The 18,994-nt window shown below is 42.8% G+C and overlaps 1 protein-coding gene across 1 annotated transcript in view; it reads left to right on the top strand.

The window, feature by feature from the left end:
• The window catches only part of CACHD1 (cache domain containing 1), a 214,865-nt gene that overhangs the window by 137,916 nt on the left and 57,955 nt on the right, over positions 1-18,994 (top strand). The window contains exons 5-7 of the mRNA XM_059045484.2: positions 13,936-14,062; positions 16,872-17,016; positions 17,884-18,100. Of these exons, the coding sequence (XP_058901467.1) occupies positions 13,936-14,062; positions 16,872-17,016; positions 17,884-18,100 (489 nt within the window). The remainder of the gene's footprint in view (positions 1-13,935; positions 14,063-16,871; positions 17,017-17,883; positions 18,101-18,994) is intronic.

The raw sequence follows: 18,994 nt of genomic DNA, 5'->3' as shown, positions 1-18,994 counted from the left end.
ATAGGGTGTGTGAGAATAAGAGAAGAGTCGGGAAGGACTTCCAAGATATCTGACCTTATCAACGAAAAGGACAGAGTTGCCATTGATTGTGATGGGGAAGTGGAGGAAGAGCAGGTTTGTGCAGGATGCATGGAATCAACTTTTCAGTTTTAGAAAAGTTAAGTTAGTTATCTAAGTGAAAATGTCTCAGGGACAGTGGGATATACAAGTCTAGAGTCCAGAGAATGGACCAGACTGGAGATTTATAAGTGAGATTCATCGTGTATAGGTAGTACTTAAATCATGAGACTCAATAAGATCATAATATAGCAAGTGGCTATGAATAAAAAAGAGAAGAGGCCCAGGGACTGAGTCTTGGGACACTTGACCACTTAGAGGTCACTGACACGAGAAGGAAGCAATCGGAAAATCTGAGATGGCAGTCAATCTAGTGGGAGAAACAAGAGAGCCATCTCCCTGAGGCCAAATGAGGAAAGTGTTTCAAGAAGGAGGGAGAGATCAGCTGTGCTAAGTTGGCCCACTAAGATGAGGGCTAAGAAAACTGACCATTGAATTTAGCATTATAGAGGTTATTGGTGAACTTGACGAGGGTTGTTTGGTGGGACAGTAGAATAGAATGAAAGGCTAATACTTATTGATTCAAGCTCTTAAGAATGCAGGAAAGGAGATGGAGACAACAAGTACGTGAACTTCAGACCTTTCAGGTCTGCTAAAAGGGAAGCTGGAGGGCCACATGGAGTCAAGAGAATATTTTTATTTTTTTAATAAATAAACAAATTTATTTATTTATTTGTTTATTTATTTTTGGCTGCGTTGGGTCTTCGTTGCTGTATACGGGCTTTCTCTAGTTGTGGTGAGCGGGGGCTGCTCTTCGTTGCGGTGCGCGGGCTTCTCGCTACGGTGGCTTCTCTTGCTGTGGAGCACGGGCTCTAGACACGCAGGCTTCAGTAGTTATGGCACGCGGGCTCAGTAGTCGTGGCTCGTGGGCTGTAGAGCGCAGGCTCAGCAGTTGTGGTGCACACGCTTAGTTGCTCCGCGGCACGTGGGATCTTGCTGGACCAGGGCTCGAACATGTGTCCCCTGCATTGGCAGGCGGATTCTTATCCACTGCACCAACAGGGAAGCCCCAAGAGAATATTTTTAAATTGAGAGAAATTATGGCAAGGTCATGTGCCAAAGGGAAGGATCCAGTAGAGAAAAGTAAGGAGTGAAAAGAGACAATTGCTGGAGTCTTTTCTTTGATTAGGCAAGAGATGGTGGGATTCCAAGTAGATGTAGAAGCACAGGGCATTCATTCTTAATAAGAGGAAGGAAGAAAGAGAGGGCATGTGGAGATGCCCATAAGGACCGACATGATGTTGGGAATTGGGGACATGCCCTTCGTAGTTACTGAGTTTTCTCAGAGAAGTAGGAAGCAAAACCATCAGCTGAGAGTGAGGCCAGTGGTGGGCGTGGGACAGGGGTGGGGAGGCGCTGAAGACCTGGTAGTTATACTAAGAGTTCTCTTCTGTGACAGAGGTTTAGGTTAGAGCTCAGCTGCGCAAATAATTGGGAATCCTGACAATATGCTATTTTATTACAGTCTTTATTTGTCAAGGGAGAGGTGGGGAGGAAGAGGATGGCGAGGGCAGAGGTATGTAGATAAAGATCAGATCTTGAGTTTTGCTGTTTCCAAAAGCACGTCTCAAGTCTAACGTCCTACCTGACAAGAGTTGTTCTCGGCACAGTTGACGTAGCTAGATTTACAAGCCATTTTGGGCAATATTCAGGTATCTGAGAACTGACTTGCTTGTATTTGAAGTTTTGTGACATTCCACCAGGCAGTGGCTGCATCCCAAAGTCCACATTCTTGAGCAGTCATTTGTAATACGAGAGGAGTGGGAGATGGTGGAGGGTGACCTCAGAGCTCCCCCTTTCCCTCCTCTCCAGCTCATGCCCCTTTTCAGAGCAGAATTAATGTGCTTCGTAGGCTATCACATGTCTGATATTTACATCTGTAAGATGTCTAGCCTTAGACTGTATATAATCCATCAATGGGTCCCTAATTGATAACACAGTTTCAGATTGCCTCTCAGCCTAGCTGGAAACAGACTCGCACAAATTGTAAACCATTCTTAGCTTCATTTATCCAAAACTAGGTCATGTGTCCATCCATCCAACACACATGTGTATTCTTCATCTTAAAACCATCCCTGCCAGATCTCTACTTTCTAAATTGACTCCTTGCCCCTGAATCCATTCAAATAACTAACGTTTGACAGTGCATGTGTTACATGATGGTGCTGGTCATGTTTTGCTCAGGGTCTTTCCTGCTTTTATCTCTAGTTTCTCACTTTCTCTCTCTCTCTCTCTCTCTCTCTCTCTTTTTAAAAATTCCTGCTGAGCTATTTTCTTGTGCGTAGCCTGATCCCTAAAGAGAGTTTATTTGAAGAGTCCAAGGAAAGTTGCCTCTTGCTCTCTTGAGTTACACAGTTGAGGTGAAGTGGAAGTGGGAGTGTTAGTCTTTCTCGCCAGAAGAAAAGGTGTCTGGACTTTCTTTATTGTATTTGATTTAAAGAGCATTTGAAGTTGCAAACTTCGATCTTGGTCACATTGCCGTCTTCATTGAGAAACAGGATTCACGGGGTGAAAGAGGCGTTTATAAGTCATGTTACAGCAAGAAATGCTGCAGGAGGTACAGGTGGGCACTGGCGGCTATGGACCGTGCTGTTAATTTCAATGGCTTCATTGCTTCCTTCTGTGAACAGCAAAGATTGGCTCTGTGCTATAGGTTTTTCACTTTTCTTTAAAATAGCTTGAAAATTATCTATTAAAAATGCTAATACCAATGCAGTGTAAAGCTCTGTTCTATCTACAATAAAAGAATAAAAATCAACAAAACTAGGAATTTCTAGGGGTTTTTTAATGCCTAATTACTCCAGCTTCATGATTGTATTAGTATTATAAAAGATTGGTAATTATTTTTATAACATCTAAAAAACTATTCAGCCACTGAGAAATCTAGATTCTTGAGGTTATATGGTTCCGTTTACATTCATGTATGTGGGTGTACGTATGTATATACACAAAATTAAGTACATAAACAGAGGGCCCTTTCTTCACCTTGCTTCCCCTCCAAGCTCTATTCCTATACTGCGAGCTACTATGAAGTCTCATCTTATAGTTTCTCACAACAACCCTATTACACTGATTTCAGAAGATTTTATTAGCCACATGTATTCATTATGGAAAGAGTATATATATACTCTTTCCATAATACCTATGATCATAATGGATACAGCCTGGTTTTTTGTTGTTTGGTTTTTTTTACTTAGCAGATGTATTCTGGACATTCTTCTGTGTCTATGTAAATAAATATACATCTCTATCATTGTAGCAGTGTATAATTGTGTAACATTGTTGAATCAATCAATCTGCTCCAGTTCAACATTTAGACTGTCCTCGGTTTTCACTATATCATTGCTCCCTGGAGGATCTCAAGGGAACCCTCCACAGTTTCACTTGACAGCTATATAACATTTGGCATGTAAGCTTCTTTTCTGAAACTCTGTAATCCTGAGTTCCTATAAAATTGTTCTGTGCCATTTATCCCCGGACTTCTGTGCCCAGACCGTCTCATCCTTCTTCTTGAGCTCCTTTTCCCTGAAGTGGATGTCCCCACATGTCCTCTCTTCACCACCTCACTCTACTCACTGAGTGTTATCTCCCTGAATGTTCTCGATTTATGCAGTACTCCCACTCCTACCACATGCTACTCAATTCTAAATCTCTGTCTCCAGCACTGGCCTGTTTCTGAGTTTATTTATTGAGGAACCAACTTCAGGGGACACATCTCTCCATGATTATCCTATAGCTACCTCAAAATTTAAAACAGTCAAACAAACAAGAACACTTTCCTCTAAACTTACTCCCCAATCTGGGTACCCATCTCCTGGTTATACTGGGAATTCTTCCTTGCCTTTTTCTACCCAGTACTTCAGGCTTTAACAGTTTTGACCAAATGAGAGTGTGAGAGAATGAATATTTGCCGAGTATTTACTATGTACAAGACACCTGGCTAGGCATTTACCTGTGTGTCCCTCTTCCTTCTCATCACATCCAGTGGTAAGGTAGGCCTCGTTTATCCTTTTTTAAAAAAATATTTATTTATTTATTTGGTTGTGCTGGGTCTTAGTTGTGGCAGCTGGGCTTCTTAGTTGTGGCACGTGGGCTCCTTAATTGTGGCAGGCGGGCTCCTTAGTTGAGGCTCAAGGGTTTCTTAGTGTGGCACGCGAACTCTTCATTGCAGCATGCATGTGGGATCTAGTTCCCTGACCATGTATCAAACACGGCCCCACTGCATTGGGAGGGTGGAGTCTTAACCACTGCACCACCAGGGAAGTCCCTCGTTACCCTTTTCATTGAAGGGAAACTTGGCTTAGATTCCATAGTTCAAAGGTGTGTCTTGAATCCCCTTTGTTTTCTCCACTCCAATACCATAAACTTAAATCTTCGTTGCCTTTCTAGAAGATGAATTAATGGAGAAACCTCCCAAAAGTTTTCCCTTCTCCTATTCTTTCTCATTTTCAATATATCCTACACATTGTAGGTATTCTGAAAATATCTGCCCTATAACTCCATTTCTCAAAAACCTCTGATAGTTTACCTCTAAGATAAAGGTGGAAGCCTTTAAAATTCATCCTCTTCTCCTCTTCCTCTTCCTCTTCCTGAAGACCTCTGAGCTGTATCCTCAGGGAATCCTTTTCATTGCTTCCAATCTCCAGTTTCTATTACTCCTCCATACTTTGCTCTTGTTCGGTAAGAATTCCTTGTCTGTTGTAGAAGGTTGGGTTTACCAGGAGGCAGACTCTGAGATGGAGCTTGGCAGTCTGTGGGGAAAGGGAAGGAAGCAGGATTGAGCAGTAGGGGAAGATGGGCTGAGATACAGCCTCAGTGGAGTCCTCAGCCACCCCCAGGGGAGCTTAGAGGCTGGGGTGACCCTTCAGAGTTGTGTTGGCCCAGCTAAAACTCTTCATTACTTTATTCTGTGGTACATTCTTATTATAGAATTTTAATTTTTTTTCTATTGAACATCTGTTTGATGCTCTATTCCTTTTAATTTATTTTTTGTATGCCAGGTGCTCAATCCAGTGCCTTACCCATAGCAGGTACACAGTAAATGCTTATTGAATGAATAAATGAATGAATAGAACTAGGATTTCCTTGTACTTTTGTCGTCTCATCTTTGTAATGGAATAACTGAAACTTTTGGAAGGACCTTAGTGAAGAGAAGAATGTAGTCGTGATGTGCTATAAGTCAGCCCTGGCTTTCTTAGCTTAACAGCAAATCAGCACATATAAATGTTTCAGGTATAGGGAGACTATATAGAGACAGACTATCCAGATGAATAGTATTACTTACATGAAACTAACTATGGTGATTTCAAACATGCAATGCACACAAGAAAATCAGTCCATTGTTCCTTGGTACCTCATACACTGCTACATACTTTTGTCTTAGTCTTACCATGGATACCAAGGAAAAATGTTTACTCAATATTATAGATGAGAAACAAGCCTAGCTACCTAAACTAGATAGGATCTATTAACCGACCTACCTAAAGTCAAACAACAAATTGTTGGTATTGATGTGACTAAACATACATGTCCTGACTCTTTGTCCGATGTGTTCCTTACAACAGACTGCTTAAGATGAAGGCATTTCTCCCCATTACTGTATTCTGCCTAATAACACTTCAGTCTCTTTTGACCAAACCTATAATCTTCTCTCTTCCCACCCAAACCTCCTCCCCAGCCCATGTTCCATATGTTAGCAGCAGCTTCATTTTGCTCCTCACCAAAGCTTGAGACCAGAACCAACCCTGACTCTATCTCTCTCTCTCATAACAAGCTTCCGTCAGGTGACAAACTTTACCGTAGTTACTGTGGCGCACACCAGGGTAATTAAGACAGAATTTCTCCCCTCAGAGAGCTCACAACCTTGTCCTATGTGTGTTGAGGGCCCTATAGGAATGAGGAGAAAAATCAACAGACAGATGGTCCTGAGGCAGTGCTAAATGCTATCATGATAAAGGTAAGCCTGGGGCACTTGACCCAAATTGTGAGGTTGAGTTGAGTCGTAGAAGACCATAGGAATTAGGTGACGTGCTTGTGGCAAACACATTTCCCATTTCAGAATCTGTGAAACGTGCCGACCACTGTGGAGGAAGGAATAATAAGTAACGGAAAATGAAGGTAGCACTAAGCCAGATTTTAATGGGCCTTGTATATCAATCTGAGGAGTTTGCTTTGGGTTTGGTTTGGTTTTTGTTTTGATTTGTTTCTTAGCTTGAAGTCAAGCAGCTGACAGACTTTAAGCAGGGCAGGCAAGAGAGCTTTGTGAAGAACGGATAGAAGAGTAGTTAGCCTGGGAAAAGATTAGGTCTTTTCCAAGTAGACCAGGTCATCCAAAAGTGGGAGGGGTCGTGGAGAGGGGCCATGGCCTAAGCAAGCATGGCCTCATCCAAGATGAGTGGTTAATGGGATGGTAAGAAGCAGAGAGTCCGTGGAGACCACTCTCCACGGCAGAGAAAAGGTGAAAGGTCACTGATAACTTAGGAAGGGGTAAGATTTAGGGAGGGTTCTGCAGATAATAGTTTTTTAAGTTAGAGCAACTTGAAAATATTTATATGCTGAAGACAGAGAGAGAGAGAGGGAGAGAGAGAGTCTTAAGAAGCAAGTGAAGCTAAGGAAACGGACAGGACAATGGAGTTTAACATCTTGGTTAAGTTGTCCCAAACCTGGCTGATCATCAGGGTCACCTGAAGTGCTTTGTCAAAAATACCTATTCTTGGGCTTCCCTGGTGGCGCAGTGGTTGAGAATCCGCCTGCCGATGCAGGGGTCACGGGTTCGTGCCCCGGTCCGGGAAGATCCCACATGCCGCGGAGCAACTAAGCCCGTGAGCCATGGCCGCTGGGCCTGCGCGTCCGGAGCCTGTGCTCTGCAACGGGAGAGGCCACAGCAGTGAGAGGCCCGCATACCACAAAAAAAAAAAAAAAAAAATACCTATTCTTTGGCCCCCAACCCAGACCTAGTGAATCAGAATGTTGGCTTGGTAAAGCTTGGGAATCTGTAGGTTTCAAAAGCTGATTGCGATGATCAGCCAGGCTTGAGAACTCCATCTCTATCAATTTTCTCTTATTCTTTCCATGAGTGTTTGGAAACTACCTTGACCTTTGGGTCCTCTGTGAATGGTCTCTGAGAAAGGAAGAGGGTAGAGCAGTGGATCTTGTGCTGATTTTGGATTGCCCCAGAAATTTGTTCTGGATTATCTGAGCCCATGACCAAACTGCCTCAACAGAATCAAGGACAGAATGGACTGGTTATTTTACATTATGTGATTAGCTTAGAATGGACATGATAAACTGAGCTTGGAACATAATCAGAGATTTGTGGATGTCCTCTCCTTAGTATTAGACTAAAGTAAATACAGTGAGATGGCTGGGTCAGCTGCCATTAACCTAATTTCGGCAATGGGCTTCAGTGGAAGAATCAGAGGACTGTGTGGCCTGGATCCTATCCCAGGCCCAAAGCTTAAGTAACTCCTCCCTTCGAGCCAGAACATCCTTAGCTATAAAATGATAATAGTATCGCTTTGGTAAACCTCCACACTCTGGTTCTTGCTAGCTGTTAAATACTTGGGAAAATTAACCTCTATATGCCTTGGTTTCCTGAATAATAAATAAAACCCCACCTCATAGAGTTGTTGTAAGAATTAACTGAGATAATATAAATAAGAGACCTTGCAAAGTGCCTGGTACGTGGTCAAACACTCAATATGCTTGCCCCTTCTGGAACAGCATACACAGTATCCATGAAATATGGCCCCTCCAGAATACCTGGTAAAACGATAATCAGGATGTGAGCCGGGAGTAGGAATTGGAAAGGTGTGATAGGGTATAATGCCAGAAATTTTGTTTGGAGTCCTCAGGATGTTAATTTATTTTCCTTCCCTCTAAAAGGATTGCAGTTGCACAGAGTATTACTGAAAGGTGCTATGTAATTTCCGGTCTGTTAGGAAAGTATGTGTGTTTTTGTGTGTCTGCACCTCTGTGTGCTTAGGACAGCTCCTGTACTTTACATTTGGCAGGCTGTGGGAAGTAGAAAGCTCTGTGTGCTTTGCTGAGCGGTGTTGGGCTGGGCCTACGGAAGCCCAAAGTTCCTCGAAGTGGGAGCACAGGCTTTCTGTTACAGGGCATTTTCCCTTTGTCCCTACTTCAGCTGGATAATGCTATTGAGAAAGTCACAGCCCAAATACAAGCAGTTCATAATCCATCTCTTTCTCATTGGCCTGGTGGGTTAAGCATTGAAGAGGGCAGGCAAGGAGTTTGGGGACGTGGTTGGTTTTGTTTTGACTGGAGAGGCCAATGACATAAGAACTAGTCAGATGCAGATGATAAAATTGGAAGGAAAATATTTGGGGACTGTGGAATCTGGGACCCATATGTTAGAATTATCCACAGACAGTTCAGTGCACTGTGTGCAGGCGGATCTTGAGACCCAATAGACAGGAATGCCTAGAAAGAGGAAAGGCACAGTTTTTCAGCTGCTTATCTGATGACAGTTTGTCAAAGAAAAAATAAGCTAATGGGTATGGCAAAATTCTTGGTCTTCACTTATAATTAGCATAGGACATGTAAGTGAGAAATAGTCAGTTGTTGAAGGGGATGGAGAGGCTTGCCTTTAAAGAACCAGGAGCCATCACAGGGAGCTCCCCATCCTTTAAAGGCCACTATTAAGTTTCCTCCATCATTCTCATTTAAATGTTTCTTGGTACTGTTTGGACATTTTGCAAAGCATTGAATCACTATTAGTAATCTCATAGTACTGACCTACAGCTTCTAAGCGAATAGGAAGTGAGAATGCTCTTCCTTTTTTCTTTCATAAACTTGATAAAAGCTCTTTCTCTCTAGTTGTAAATCCATGTACTTCCTTCCTATTGACCTTCATTCTTTGCCCTCTTACCACTTTTCTCTGGGTTTCTACAGGGTCTTTGGAAACACCTTGTCCAAATCTATTACTTTACAGATGTGGAGATTGTGAAATCACATGCCTTGGCCAACATCATCATTCACTGATTCACTCAGCAAATACTGACTGAGTGCTTCCTAAAAACTGGGCTTGTGCCAGGGCCAGGGAATGTGATGAACAAAACTGACTTGGCCCCTGTCCTCCTGGGACTGACAGCTCCTCTGCGTGAGAGACACGAAACAAATAGCAGCAGAAATAAATACACCGAACTTACCAATTTTTGCCATCCCTGGCAAAAATTTCCTATGAAGGAAAATACTGGATGCTCTAAGGGAGGATAATAATGGAGGGTGGTCAGGGAAGGGCTCTCTGAGAAGGTGAAGAGTTATTCCATTGCAAAAAGATTGGCATATTTACAGAACTAAAAAGAAATAGCTCTCGATGTACAACGTAGTGAGTTGAAAAGGCGAAAGGTGAGGCTGAGGAGTAGGAAGGGACCAGATGGTTCAGGGCCTGACGGGGTTGGATTTAATACTAGGCATGATTATGTGGGAAACCTTTGAACAGTTTTAAGCAAATCAGTGGTGGGATTTGATTTCCATTTTAGAAAGATGCCTTTGGATACTGGATAGAAAGTTAAACTGAAGGTCAGAGAGCTTGCCAGTCAGAGATGGCACTTTAACCCATGGCTACTTATTCCCAGTCTGTCTGATTTACCAGGGTATCCCTTCTAGTTCCTAAGAGCCAACCTGAATTAAGTAAAAAGTGCAAAATAGCACTGGGCCCGTGTCCAAATGGCTTTCTTATGCCTGCTCAATTTGACAGTGAAAGAAAAAGACACATCAGGCTCACATCTCTAACCAGTTGAGCACCTACAAAATAATTAAGAGGTGTCAGCGCTATAGTTTCTCTCTCAAATAAAAACTCCCTTTATTATCTAAAATACACTATTGTTTGACCTCAAGCACAGTTCTGAGTGCTGTAATTACCGTCAACTCTACCTTCCAAGCTGTAGCTTGTGTCTCTGCCATTTTCCAGGTAGACCGGCCTGTGGGGTCGATGGTAAAGCCCATGACATTGGACTCCCAGCTGGTGTGTGCCAGTTTTAGCAGTTTAGCAGTTTGCTTTTTCTCACAAGATTAAATGCTGACTTTAGCCTTATGTCTTATTTCAATTTTGAAATCGTTCCTTAAGGAGTCAAGTGTCTCCTTAATTGTATTTATTTACACTGTATATTTACAAACTGATGCAACTGATTATTCTGATTGAGAACCATCAACCTCTTTATATATTTATTCTTCCTCTCAAGAAGTACTCAGTGCGTTTTTTATCTATTCATTGCTAATTCATTCAGCATACATCTATGGACATGTAGAAACACTATAGTGTTCTGGAAAGAGCCAGGACTTTGGAGGCAGACACCTAGGTCAAATCATGACTCTGCCCTTATGACTCTGAGCGAGTTAGTTCTTTATCTGTAAAATGGGTATAGTAGCAAACTCACAGAGTCTTTATAAAACATCAAACTGTGTATAAAACTAGTTTGTATGATGCTCAATAAATTTGCACTATTATCAAATCAACTTTATTGAGGAATAATTGACATCTAATAAACTTCACATGTTTAGCATATACAGTTGATATGTTTTGACATGTATAGTCCCGTGAAATCATCCGACAAGCAGGCTTTTTCTCTCTCCATTTACCTATTTTTGTACTGGTTGCATTGGCAGTAGTGTTGGGAGAAGGGAGTGTTTATCACTTTTAAACATATTTAGAATTATGATTGCTCTATATTGATTTATTTAATCGTTGCTCTATATTTATGTTTAATTGGATTTGGCATTAGAGGAAAGTAAGATTTTAGAATTTATCAAACAAAAGTATCAAAACATTCGAGAAACAGTACTTCCATGCACATCTTCCCAGCCTGTATGCTGCAGATATCATGCAGAGTGTGCGCCTTGATGTGAAAAGTACTGGGAATCTCTGCTTCAGGGGTAACAGACATGGCTCAGATATAGATCTCACCCTCAGGGATCTTTGAGTCTAGGGATGAAGGATTGAACAGTTTCCTGTTAGGACAGTAATTCTAGCTAGAAGGTGGGGAGAGGTAAAATGCTGGAGGATGTCAGAGGGTGTGATGAACTTCTGTCCTGGGGTTCGGGTTCAGCTTCAGTGAGGAGAAAACATTCATTGCCTCCTTCACGTGTGTCTGTCTGAGATCAGTGTGCAGAGCAGTTTAGACAGATACAGACCCGGCCTGTTGATAACTTAAAGCCTAGCACTGTGCATCGTGGGCTCACAGGTTGGAGGTCTGCCCAGCTTTTCTTCCTGGACAGCTTCCAGCATTTCTGAGGAAAGAGTGAGTGTGTGGGACCCCAGCCCACGTGATCCAATGGTCAGAACGCCTAACTGACTCCTATGAATGGGGGAAGACCCCTCTGGGTTCTCTGCATAGATAGTAGGGCTATCATCCACCTCCACCTTTAAGTCAGGAGGGGCCTGTCTGGGGTGCACACCACAATGACAGATTGATGGCTTCTGGGCCCTGGGGTCCTCATTACCATCATAGCCGTCATCTTCAGCTAGTGCTGAATAACAGATGAAATTTAATCAGATACCAAAGGAGTTCTCAGCAGGAGGGTTTGAGGAACCTTGCCCAATACTTAGGCTCCAGTGCTGGAATGGAACCAGAATGATCTTTTGTGGTGAGACTAAATGTATCACGCACTATGTGGATTCTGATTTATTTTTAAAACATTCTTGCTCTCATTGGCTCCCCTTTTAATAGTCTCACTGTAGCCTGTTTATTGTTACAGATGTTACTTTTAAATGAGGTCACCGAGCTTTCCTTTCTCCCAAAGGCGGTGTTTGCCTTTTTATTGCTGGGTTGGCAGGGCTGCCTGGAGAAGAGTGCTAACATGAGATCAAGGTTGAGCTTCAGACTCCCAGGAGACAAGGCAGAGAAAAGCCCTCTTCCGTGTTTACATGCACTCACGTCAGCATTGGTCCCCGGAGAGAGAGTGGTCGCCTGAGTCCCGGTGATGACCTTGATACGGCTGGCTGACAGAGTGGAGAAAGGGGGGATAGGCGTTGTGGTCATACACTGGCTTGACTCCCTTCTTGTCCACTGTGAAACCTCAAGCAAGTCAACAAACCTCTCTCAGCCTGTTTCCTCATCTGTAACTTGGGGTTAATAACTGTTTACTCCTAGGATTTGTGTGAGGCTACAGTGTGCCATAGCTTCTCGGTGTGTGTTGGGCAGGGTATAACTGCTGAACATTTTTGAAGGCCTCCACAGAGTACATTTTACACAGCGTGGTTGGAGGACCACTGCCCAAACTGGGCTTTGCCACTGATGTTCGCAAGTTCGCTTTGCTTGAACACACCCACACATTCTTTTATGGGTGTCTGTGGCTGCTTTCGCACCACAAGGCAGTGTTGGGTAGTTGGAACAGAGACCATATGGTCTGCAAAGCCAGAATCACTGGCCACCTGGCCCTTTACAGAAGCTTGCTGACCCCAAAGCCAGACTAAAGGATGGCTGTGTGTTGGGGACTTCCCTGGTAGTCCAGTGGTTAAGACTCCACACTTCCACTGCAGGGGGTGTGGGTTCGATCCCTGGTCGGAGGACTAAGATTCTGACATGCTGCAAGGCGTGGCCAAAGGGATGGGGGAAGGACGGCTCTGTGGCATTCAGAGCTTTATATATATATTTTTGCCAAATACACCTCATGCTTTCTTGTTTTGCTCCATTTCCCTCTATATAATTCTTCTGATGTATTGCTTATTATAGGAGGGCTTGTTTTCTGCTCATCTTTGTATATCTTGCAACATGTAAAGCAGTACCCTACAGTGTGTAATACATAAATGAGGTGGTGTGGAGCAGAGTGAGGGGGCATCAGAGAAGAGGGAAAGACTGTGGAGTTTTGGGGACAGTATTGCACACAGTAAGGTGGCTGCCGCCCCAGCTGCAAACCAGTGGCAGTGATGCAGTGCACTTAGGAAGGGAGACAACACCAACTCATGTAAAGAACACGGGAGCCAGGACACCCAGATTTGAATCCCAGCTCAGCCAGTTCCTGACAAGGCCTCAGCCAATTTGCTTAAGCTCTGTAAACATATTTTCTTAACTCCAAAGTAGGGAATGATAATACCAGCTTCTGCTTTGTGACCACTTAGAGGGGTGGGATAGGGAGGGTGGGAGGGAGACGCAAGAGGGAGGAGATATGGGGACATATGTGTATGTATGGCTGGTTCACTTTGTTATAAAGCAGAAACGAACACACCATTTTAAAGCAATTATACTCCAATAAAGATGTTAAAAAAATAATAATACCACCTTCATCCTAGGGTTGTTTTATGGATTAAATGGGATAATGTGAGGGAAGGCCTCTGTTCCAATGCTGCCATGTTGGAATCATTCTGTCAGCTCTTCCTGAATGATTATGGTTCTCATTTTTCAAGTACTATCAATGCTGTTTCCCTTATAGTGAAGTGAACAAGGTCAAGGTCACGGGTCTAGTCCCTCGGGAGACTAGCCTATTAATATTAGTGTTTTCCACAGTTAAAGAACATACCCCAAGCCAGCAAGTATACACTGGCTTAACAGGGACCAGCCCACTGAGGAGAGAGATTAATGCAAATGAATCACTTACGCTGGAAAAATAATCCACGACATACAGTGTCACCATACAATGTTAAGACTGATTGCTTCGCTTGACTGAAACATTCATTACATTTTCTATTCACGGGGTATTTTAAGGGACAGAAAGAAAATGTTTAGTAGGAAATTTACAGCCTTATACCTACTGGGATTTCTTCATAGTACAAACCATTTATGCAAAACAGATGCCTGAGGCACAGTGCCTGCGTGCACCTGTGGATTTGTTGGTTATATGTCTTTTTCCCCACTCCTCCAGTTCTTGCAGACAACCTGAAATCCAACCCTGGAATTAAGTGGCAGTATTTCAGTTCAGAAGAAGGAATTTTCACTGTTTTCCCAGCACACAAGTTCCGGTGTAAGGGCAGCTATGAGCATCGCAGTAGGTACGTTGACTTGCTTGCCAAAGTTTTAATTACTGCTTAAGAGTAATCTGTATAAAATATAGACTCCCCATTCATACACACAGCTCTGCCTCCAAACTGTGGTTTCAGAAACTTATCCTGAAATGATTTCATTATTTAACATATGTGGGTGTAGAAATGCCTGAGAAGGCAAATGATGAAGTCTGGAACTTTTTCAGAACTATCTAACAAGCCAAGTAAAACAAGGTATTTACTAAGAAATAAAAAAATTTGAAGCGCCCAGTTTGTTTTGAGTTTCAGACACTTTCGTTAAGAGACAAATGATAATACCTTCTCTCAAGGGCAGCGCTAGAAGACTTTACAGCATATCTCAGAATAGAGTTTGTGATTCTCAGCTTTCCCTTCTGTGATAACATGCTTGGCCATCCTTTTGAAATTTACATGCAAATCTCAGCTACTAGAAGTTTTAAGGTTGTCCAGAAAACACTGGATCGAGGATCCTTAATATGCTGCTTTTCTCAGGAAATGACTTGAGATGCTACCACTTAGCTAGAAGGGCGGTAATGGTAAGATAATTTGTATGACAACACTCATCAATTTACAGAACCCCTTAGGCAAAGATACTTTCCTTTTTAATCACCACAGTTTCTGTTTTGCAGTGTTAGGTGTTTGATGCCAGAACTTCTGGAACTAGTGCAAGATGCCTGCTTTTCATGCCACGTTTTTTGAGACTAAACCACCATTTTAGCTTCTTTCCATCTTTGTTTTAAATTATATCTATTCTAAACTTAGTGTGGTAATCATTTCATGATGTATGCAAGTCAAATCACTATGCTGTACACCTTAAACTTATACAGTGCTGTATGTCAATTACATCTCAATACAACTGGAAGAAAAAAATAAATAAATTGTATCTAAAATTTTCCCCAAGGAAAATACTACTTCTGTGCTTTTCCTAGAGGGACATTTGTATCATTTGTATGGTTTCTTCTGTTCCCTCCCTAGACAGCATGGTGAAGGCTTGAGCATCTTGGAGACTGTTCCAGAATCCGTGACCTTGGGTTCTAGTCTGGCTCATCTCTCAGGAGGGGCCAAAGACACCATAAACCATCTAATTCTCATTTACTTCTAAGAAGATAGATTAGATGGCATTCTGCTTTTTAAATGAATCACCTATGAGAGATGGTCCAAAAGGAAAAGCAGCACCTTGTCACAAATCAACATTCACCTACACTCGGGAGGTTTCACGAATCTCTACCCTAAATATGCATTAAATCAATCCTCAAGCCTCTGTTCCCTTGACTAAGTAATCTGAGTTCCTCTCCTCGTAGATTGCTGTCGCCGTCTCTTGACCTGTCTTCTCACCTCTGAGGCCTTTACAAGGTCTCCACATCCTTTGAAGTGTGGAGTGGGTTTGCAGAGCATATCAGAAAGGAGCCAATCACGCTATGAGGACTGCCCCAGATTGTACATATAATGCTGCTATTTATGTATCCCAGTAAAGCAGTTTTTAGCAATTTATTGTGACAGTGTGAACACATATTCTGCTCTTCATTTATGTTGAGTTTAACTGGAAAGGAGGGGGAGGTATGTCATTTAGAAAAAAAAGAATTACTCACCTAGCTTGGAGGACTTAAAAGTTCAGTATTCGACATGGTTGTCAGTGTTGGGATAGACAGATTTCCTTATTTTCTGTTGCCTCTTTCGCTTCTGTAGCCACCGCTCTTGGATTTTTTTAATCCAGTTTCCCTACTTGGCTGAATGGTATTGACTAGTGAAAATATAGTAGTGCTTTAGTATTAATGTAGGACTTTTGGCTTGAGAACAATTAGTGTAAACTTGGCCCAATTTTGAGTTTTTGGGGTACTTTGCCTGTATTTCTTAATTTGTGCGCAGGCTTTTGTGACTCAACTGGCATCTAACATTTCACAGAAAACTCTAGTGTTTTAGGGGTGGCGATAAAGGAGAGAATTCTCTCGAGGCTGATTTGCTCTCTTAAGCTCCCTCTAATTTGTTCCAGCTTTAAAACTGTGAATAGAGACCTCATTAAGCCTCTTCTCACAAACCTGTCTGCACCGCACACTAGCAGAAGGTTGCTTTGGTGGGAGGCACTTCTCCTTTGGCGTTCCCCCCACCTCTGCCCCCCCTCCCCTCCACCCCTTTTCTTAATGTTGGCAAACAAAAACCTGGCAAGAAGAGTGGCCATCACTGGCTTGGACAAATCTGATGGCACAGTTTTAAATGCTCGGATAAGGGGCCTTTTGGTGGCTGACCTGTGTAAATTGTTTCAGTACAGAAAGGAAAAGGGCCCTCCTAGCAGTGGCTTTTGTCTGGGGAGAGAGAAACCAGACCAGCTATTCAAAGCTGCTCAGTGTGCTTACAGATGACAGGCTGCCTCGGTTTTAGCCAAGCCCCACTCTAAATCTGCAGAGGACCCCGCGCTGGCTGGTGGACTTTTTTCTCCCTGCCATTCTGTCTCTGCCATCCGGGGGGCCACCAGTTCCATTTCCTGGGAGGGTGGACTTTCACATATGCTGAAAAAGCCAGGCTTCCAAAGGCTTTGCTTCTTAAATCCTTCTCCCGGGTGCTTTAATCTTTGGAAGGCAGAAGTCACCAATCCCTGTTCTGCAGACACACGCTGTTGTCTTGAGGTGTTGTTTTCAGTGCACCAGAATAGTTTCTCGTTCCGTGCTGGTCTTCATCCTGTGCCAAACCCCCGGAAACACAGGGAGGCCAGCGTGCCTGCCTATCTGTAGCACTCATAGCTGTGTTAGGTTGAGGCCTTTACTCTAAACCAGGACTGACCCCAGAGAGCTTCTCCCCCTTCTAGACCTATCTACGTCTCCACTGTCCGGCCGCAGTCAAAGCACATAGTAGTGATCCTGGACCACGGGGCTTCCGTCACAGACACCCAGCTTCAGATTGCCAAGGACGCTGCCCAGGTCATCCTCAGCGCCATCGATGAACACGATAAGGTGATGATGACCCCAGTGACTGCACCCCCCCCCCATTGGCATCGGGTCTTTCTTGAATACCTTTTTTAAAGTTCTTTATGTTTTATGATATGTATTTTTCAATCCACCTTTAAAAATGACTTTGAGAAAAGAGAGTGCTGTCGTTTTTATTCTAATATTTAAGGAAGCAGCTGCCAACCCTGGTTCCAAATCTCTCCATAAAACCATCCCCACCAAACTGAGTCTTGCACTTCCTTAATGGCCCCTGCCTAGACTTCTAATTAGCTGTGACTTTCACACTGGAAATTATACTAAGGAGGAACAGGGCAAGGGCTTGGACACTGGTAGATGACTTGTCTTTATCTCAAGATTGATGGGAGGGAAGGGAGAAAAGAAGGCTGCTAGAGGTTTACTAATCTCTAGGATACCTCAGAGATAGGTGTGTTTACAACTAATGATAATCTATTGCCTGTAGACATTTTCTGTTTCATCATTTTGACTTTTCCACCTCCTAAGGTTTTACTCACTAATCTAGTTGTTTAAAACACGCACCCTATGCCTTTACCCTCACCGCCACCTCCAGTAGGAGAATCCAGACGATTAGTACTTGCCAAGATTTTTCTGTGTGCGAAATACTGTTTTTAATGTTCTAGATGAACACCGTACTGCTGACTTCATCTTGGAACAAAAGCCAAATTCTAGGGTCCCTGTCCCTTACCATTCCTTAACTAATCTTCTTCAAATTTGATAGGTTGATGCCTCTAGGCATTTCTTTTTAAACTCTCCAAAACTGTTCTGTAGGACTTGTCACTTTTGGCGCTCTTCTGAAATGTAAGAAACCTTTCCCTGGCAGAATAACAAGGTTTGTCTGTTTGTTTTCCCCTCCAGATCTCCATGCTGACTGTGGCAGACACCGTCAGGACTTGCTCACTTGACCAGTGCTATAAGACATTCCTGTCTCCAGCCACCAGTGAGACAAAAAGGAAAATGTCCACCTTTGTCAGCAGCGTCAAGTCTTTGGACAGCCCTACCCAGCACGCGGTGGGATTTCAAAAGGCATTTCAGCTGATTCGAAGCACAAACAATAGCACCAAGTTCCAAGCAAGTAAGTGCCTTTGCTTACTAATAAATTAGTTGCTCATAAACTAACAGATAAAGGATGGCAATAGAAATATGTTGTAAATTGATCACATAACTATGTCTAGAGGGATTCTTTTTCTAAATTGACGGTCTAAAAATTTCTTGTGCTGTCATAATGGTCATATAATACTAGGATCTTACTAGATTTTCTCATCTTTTCCAATCAAAGGTACTCAGTCTGCACGATTTCTTTACTCCCTGAGCCTCTTCTTCCTGCCCCTTTATTAGGAACATATCCCCGTTTATTTCCCAGGAGAATATCCACATCCTTTTTGATGCTAATTGTCAGCCTCGCGTCCTCAGTGACTTAGAGTGGCTGTCCACTTGTGCGCATGTGCTCAGAAAGGGGGCAGCCGGAATTCTTGCCTTGATCCTTCCTTCTTCTAACCAGCTGTCATTTAGATGAGCACAGCCCTTCAAATGTACAAAGGCACTCTAATTTAATTTTCATGTGTTAAAGAAAATCTGGAATTAGGATGCATGCTAAAGTAAAGGGAAGGATATTTGAAATACGATACATGCTTTGAAACTACTGAAAGGAATCTATGTCGTTTTCTCTTTTATATTCGAAAATCTGTTTGTAGGTTGTTTTTTTCAATGAACGTATCCTATTGAGATAAATTTAAAGAATATATTTTCAAGCTTTTCAGTGTGTCTGCATTAAAACTAAGACAACATTGATAAATGCACAACTTAGTGCCTGGCACATGGTGGGCCCTTGAAAGACAGAAGCTACTGTATTTATTACAGCTAATGATGGTAAATGGCGTATCAGTTTTACGTTTCTGTGTATTGTTATCTCACGGTTTATTATCTCACAGTTTCCATGGGTCAGGAGTCCATGTGTTGCTGAGCTGCT

Source organism: Kogia breviceps, chromosome 1 (genome assembly GCF_026419965.1).
Source record: "Kogia breviceps isolate mKogBre1 chromosome 1, mKogBre1 haplotype 1, whole genome shotgun sequence".
NCBI lineage: Eukaryota > Metazoa > Chordata > Mammalia > Artiodactyla > Physeteridae > Kogia > Kogia breviceps.
Note: the sequence above shows the minus strand (reverse complement) of the source record. Positions and strands in the feature narration are given on the sequence as shown.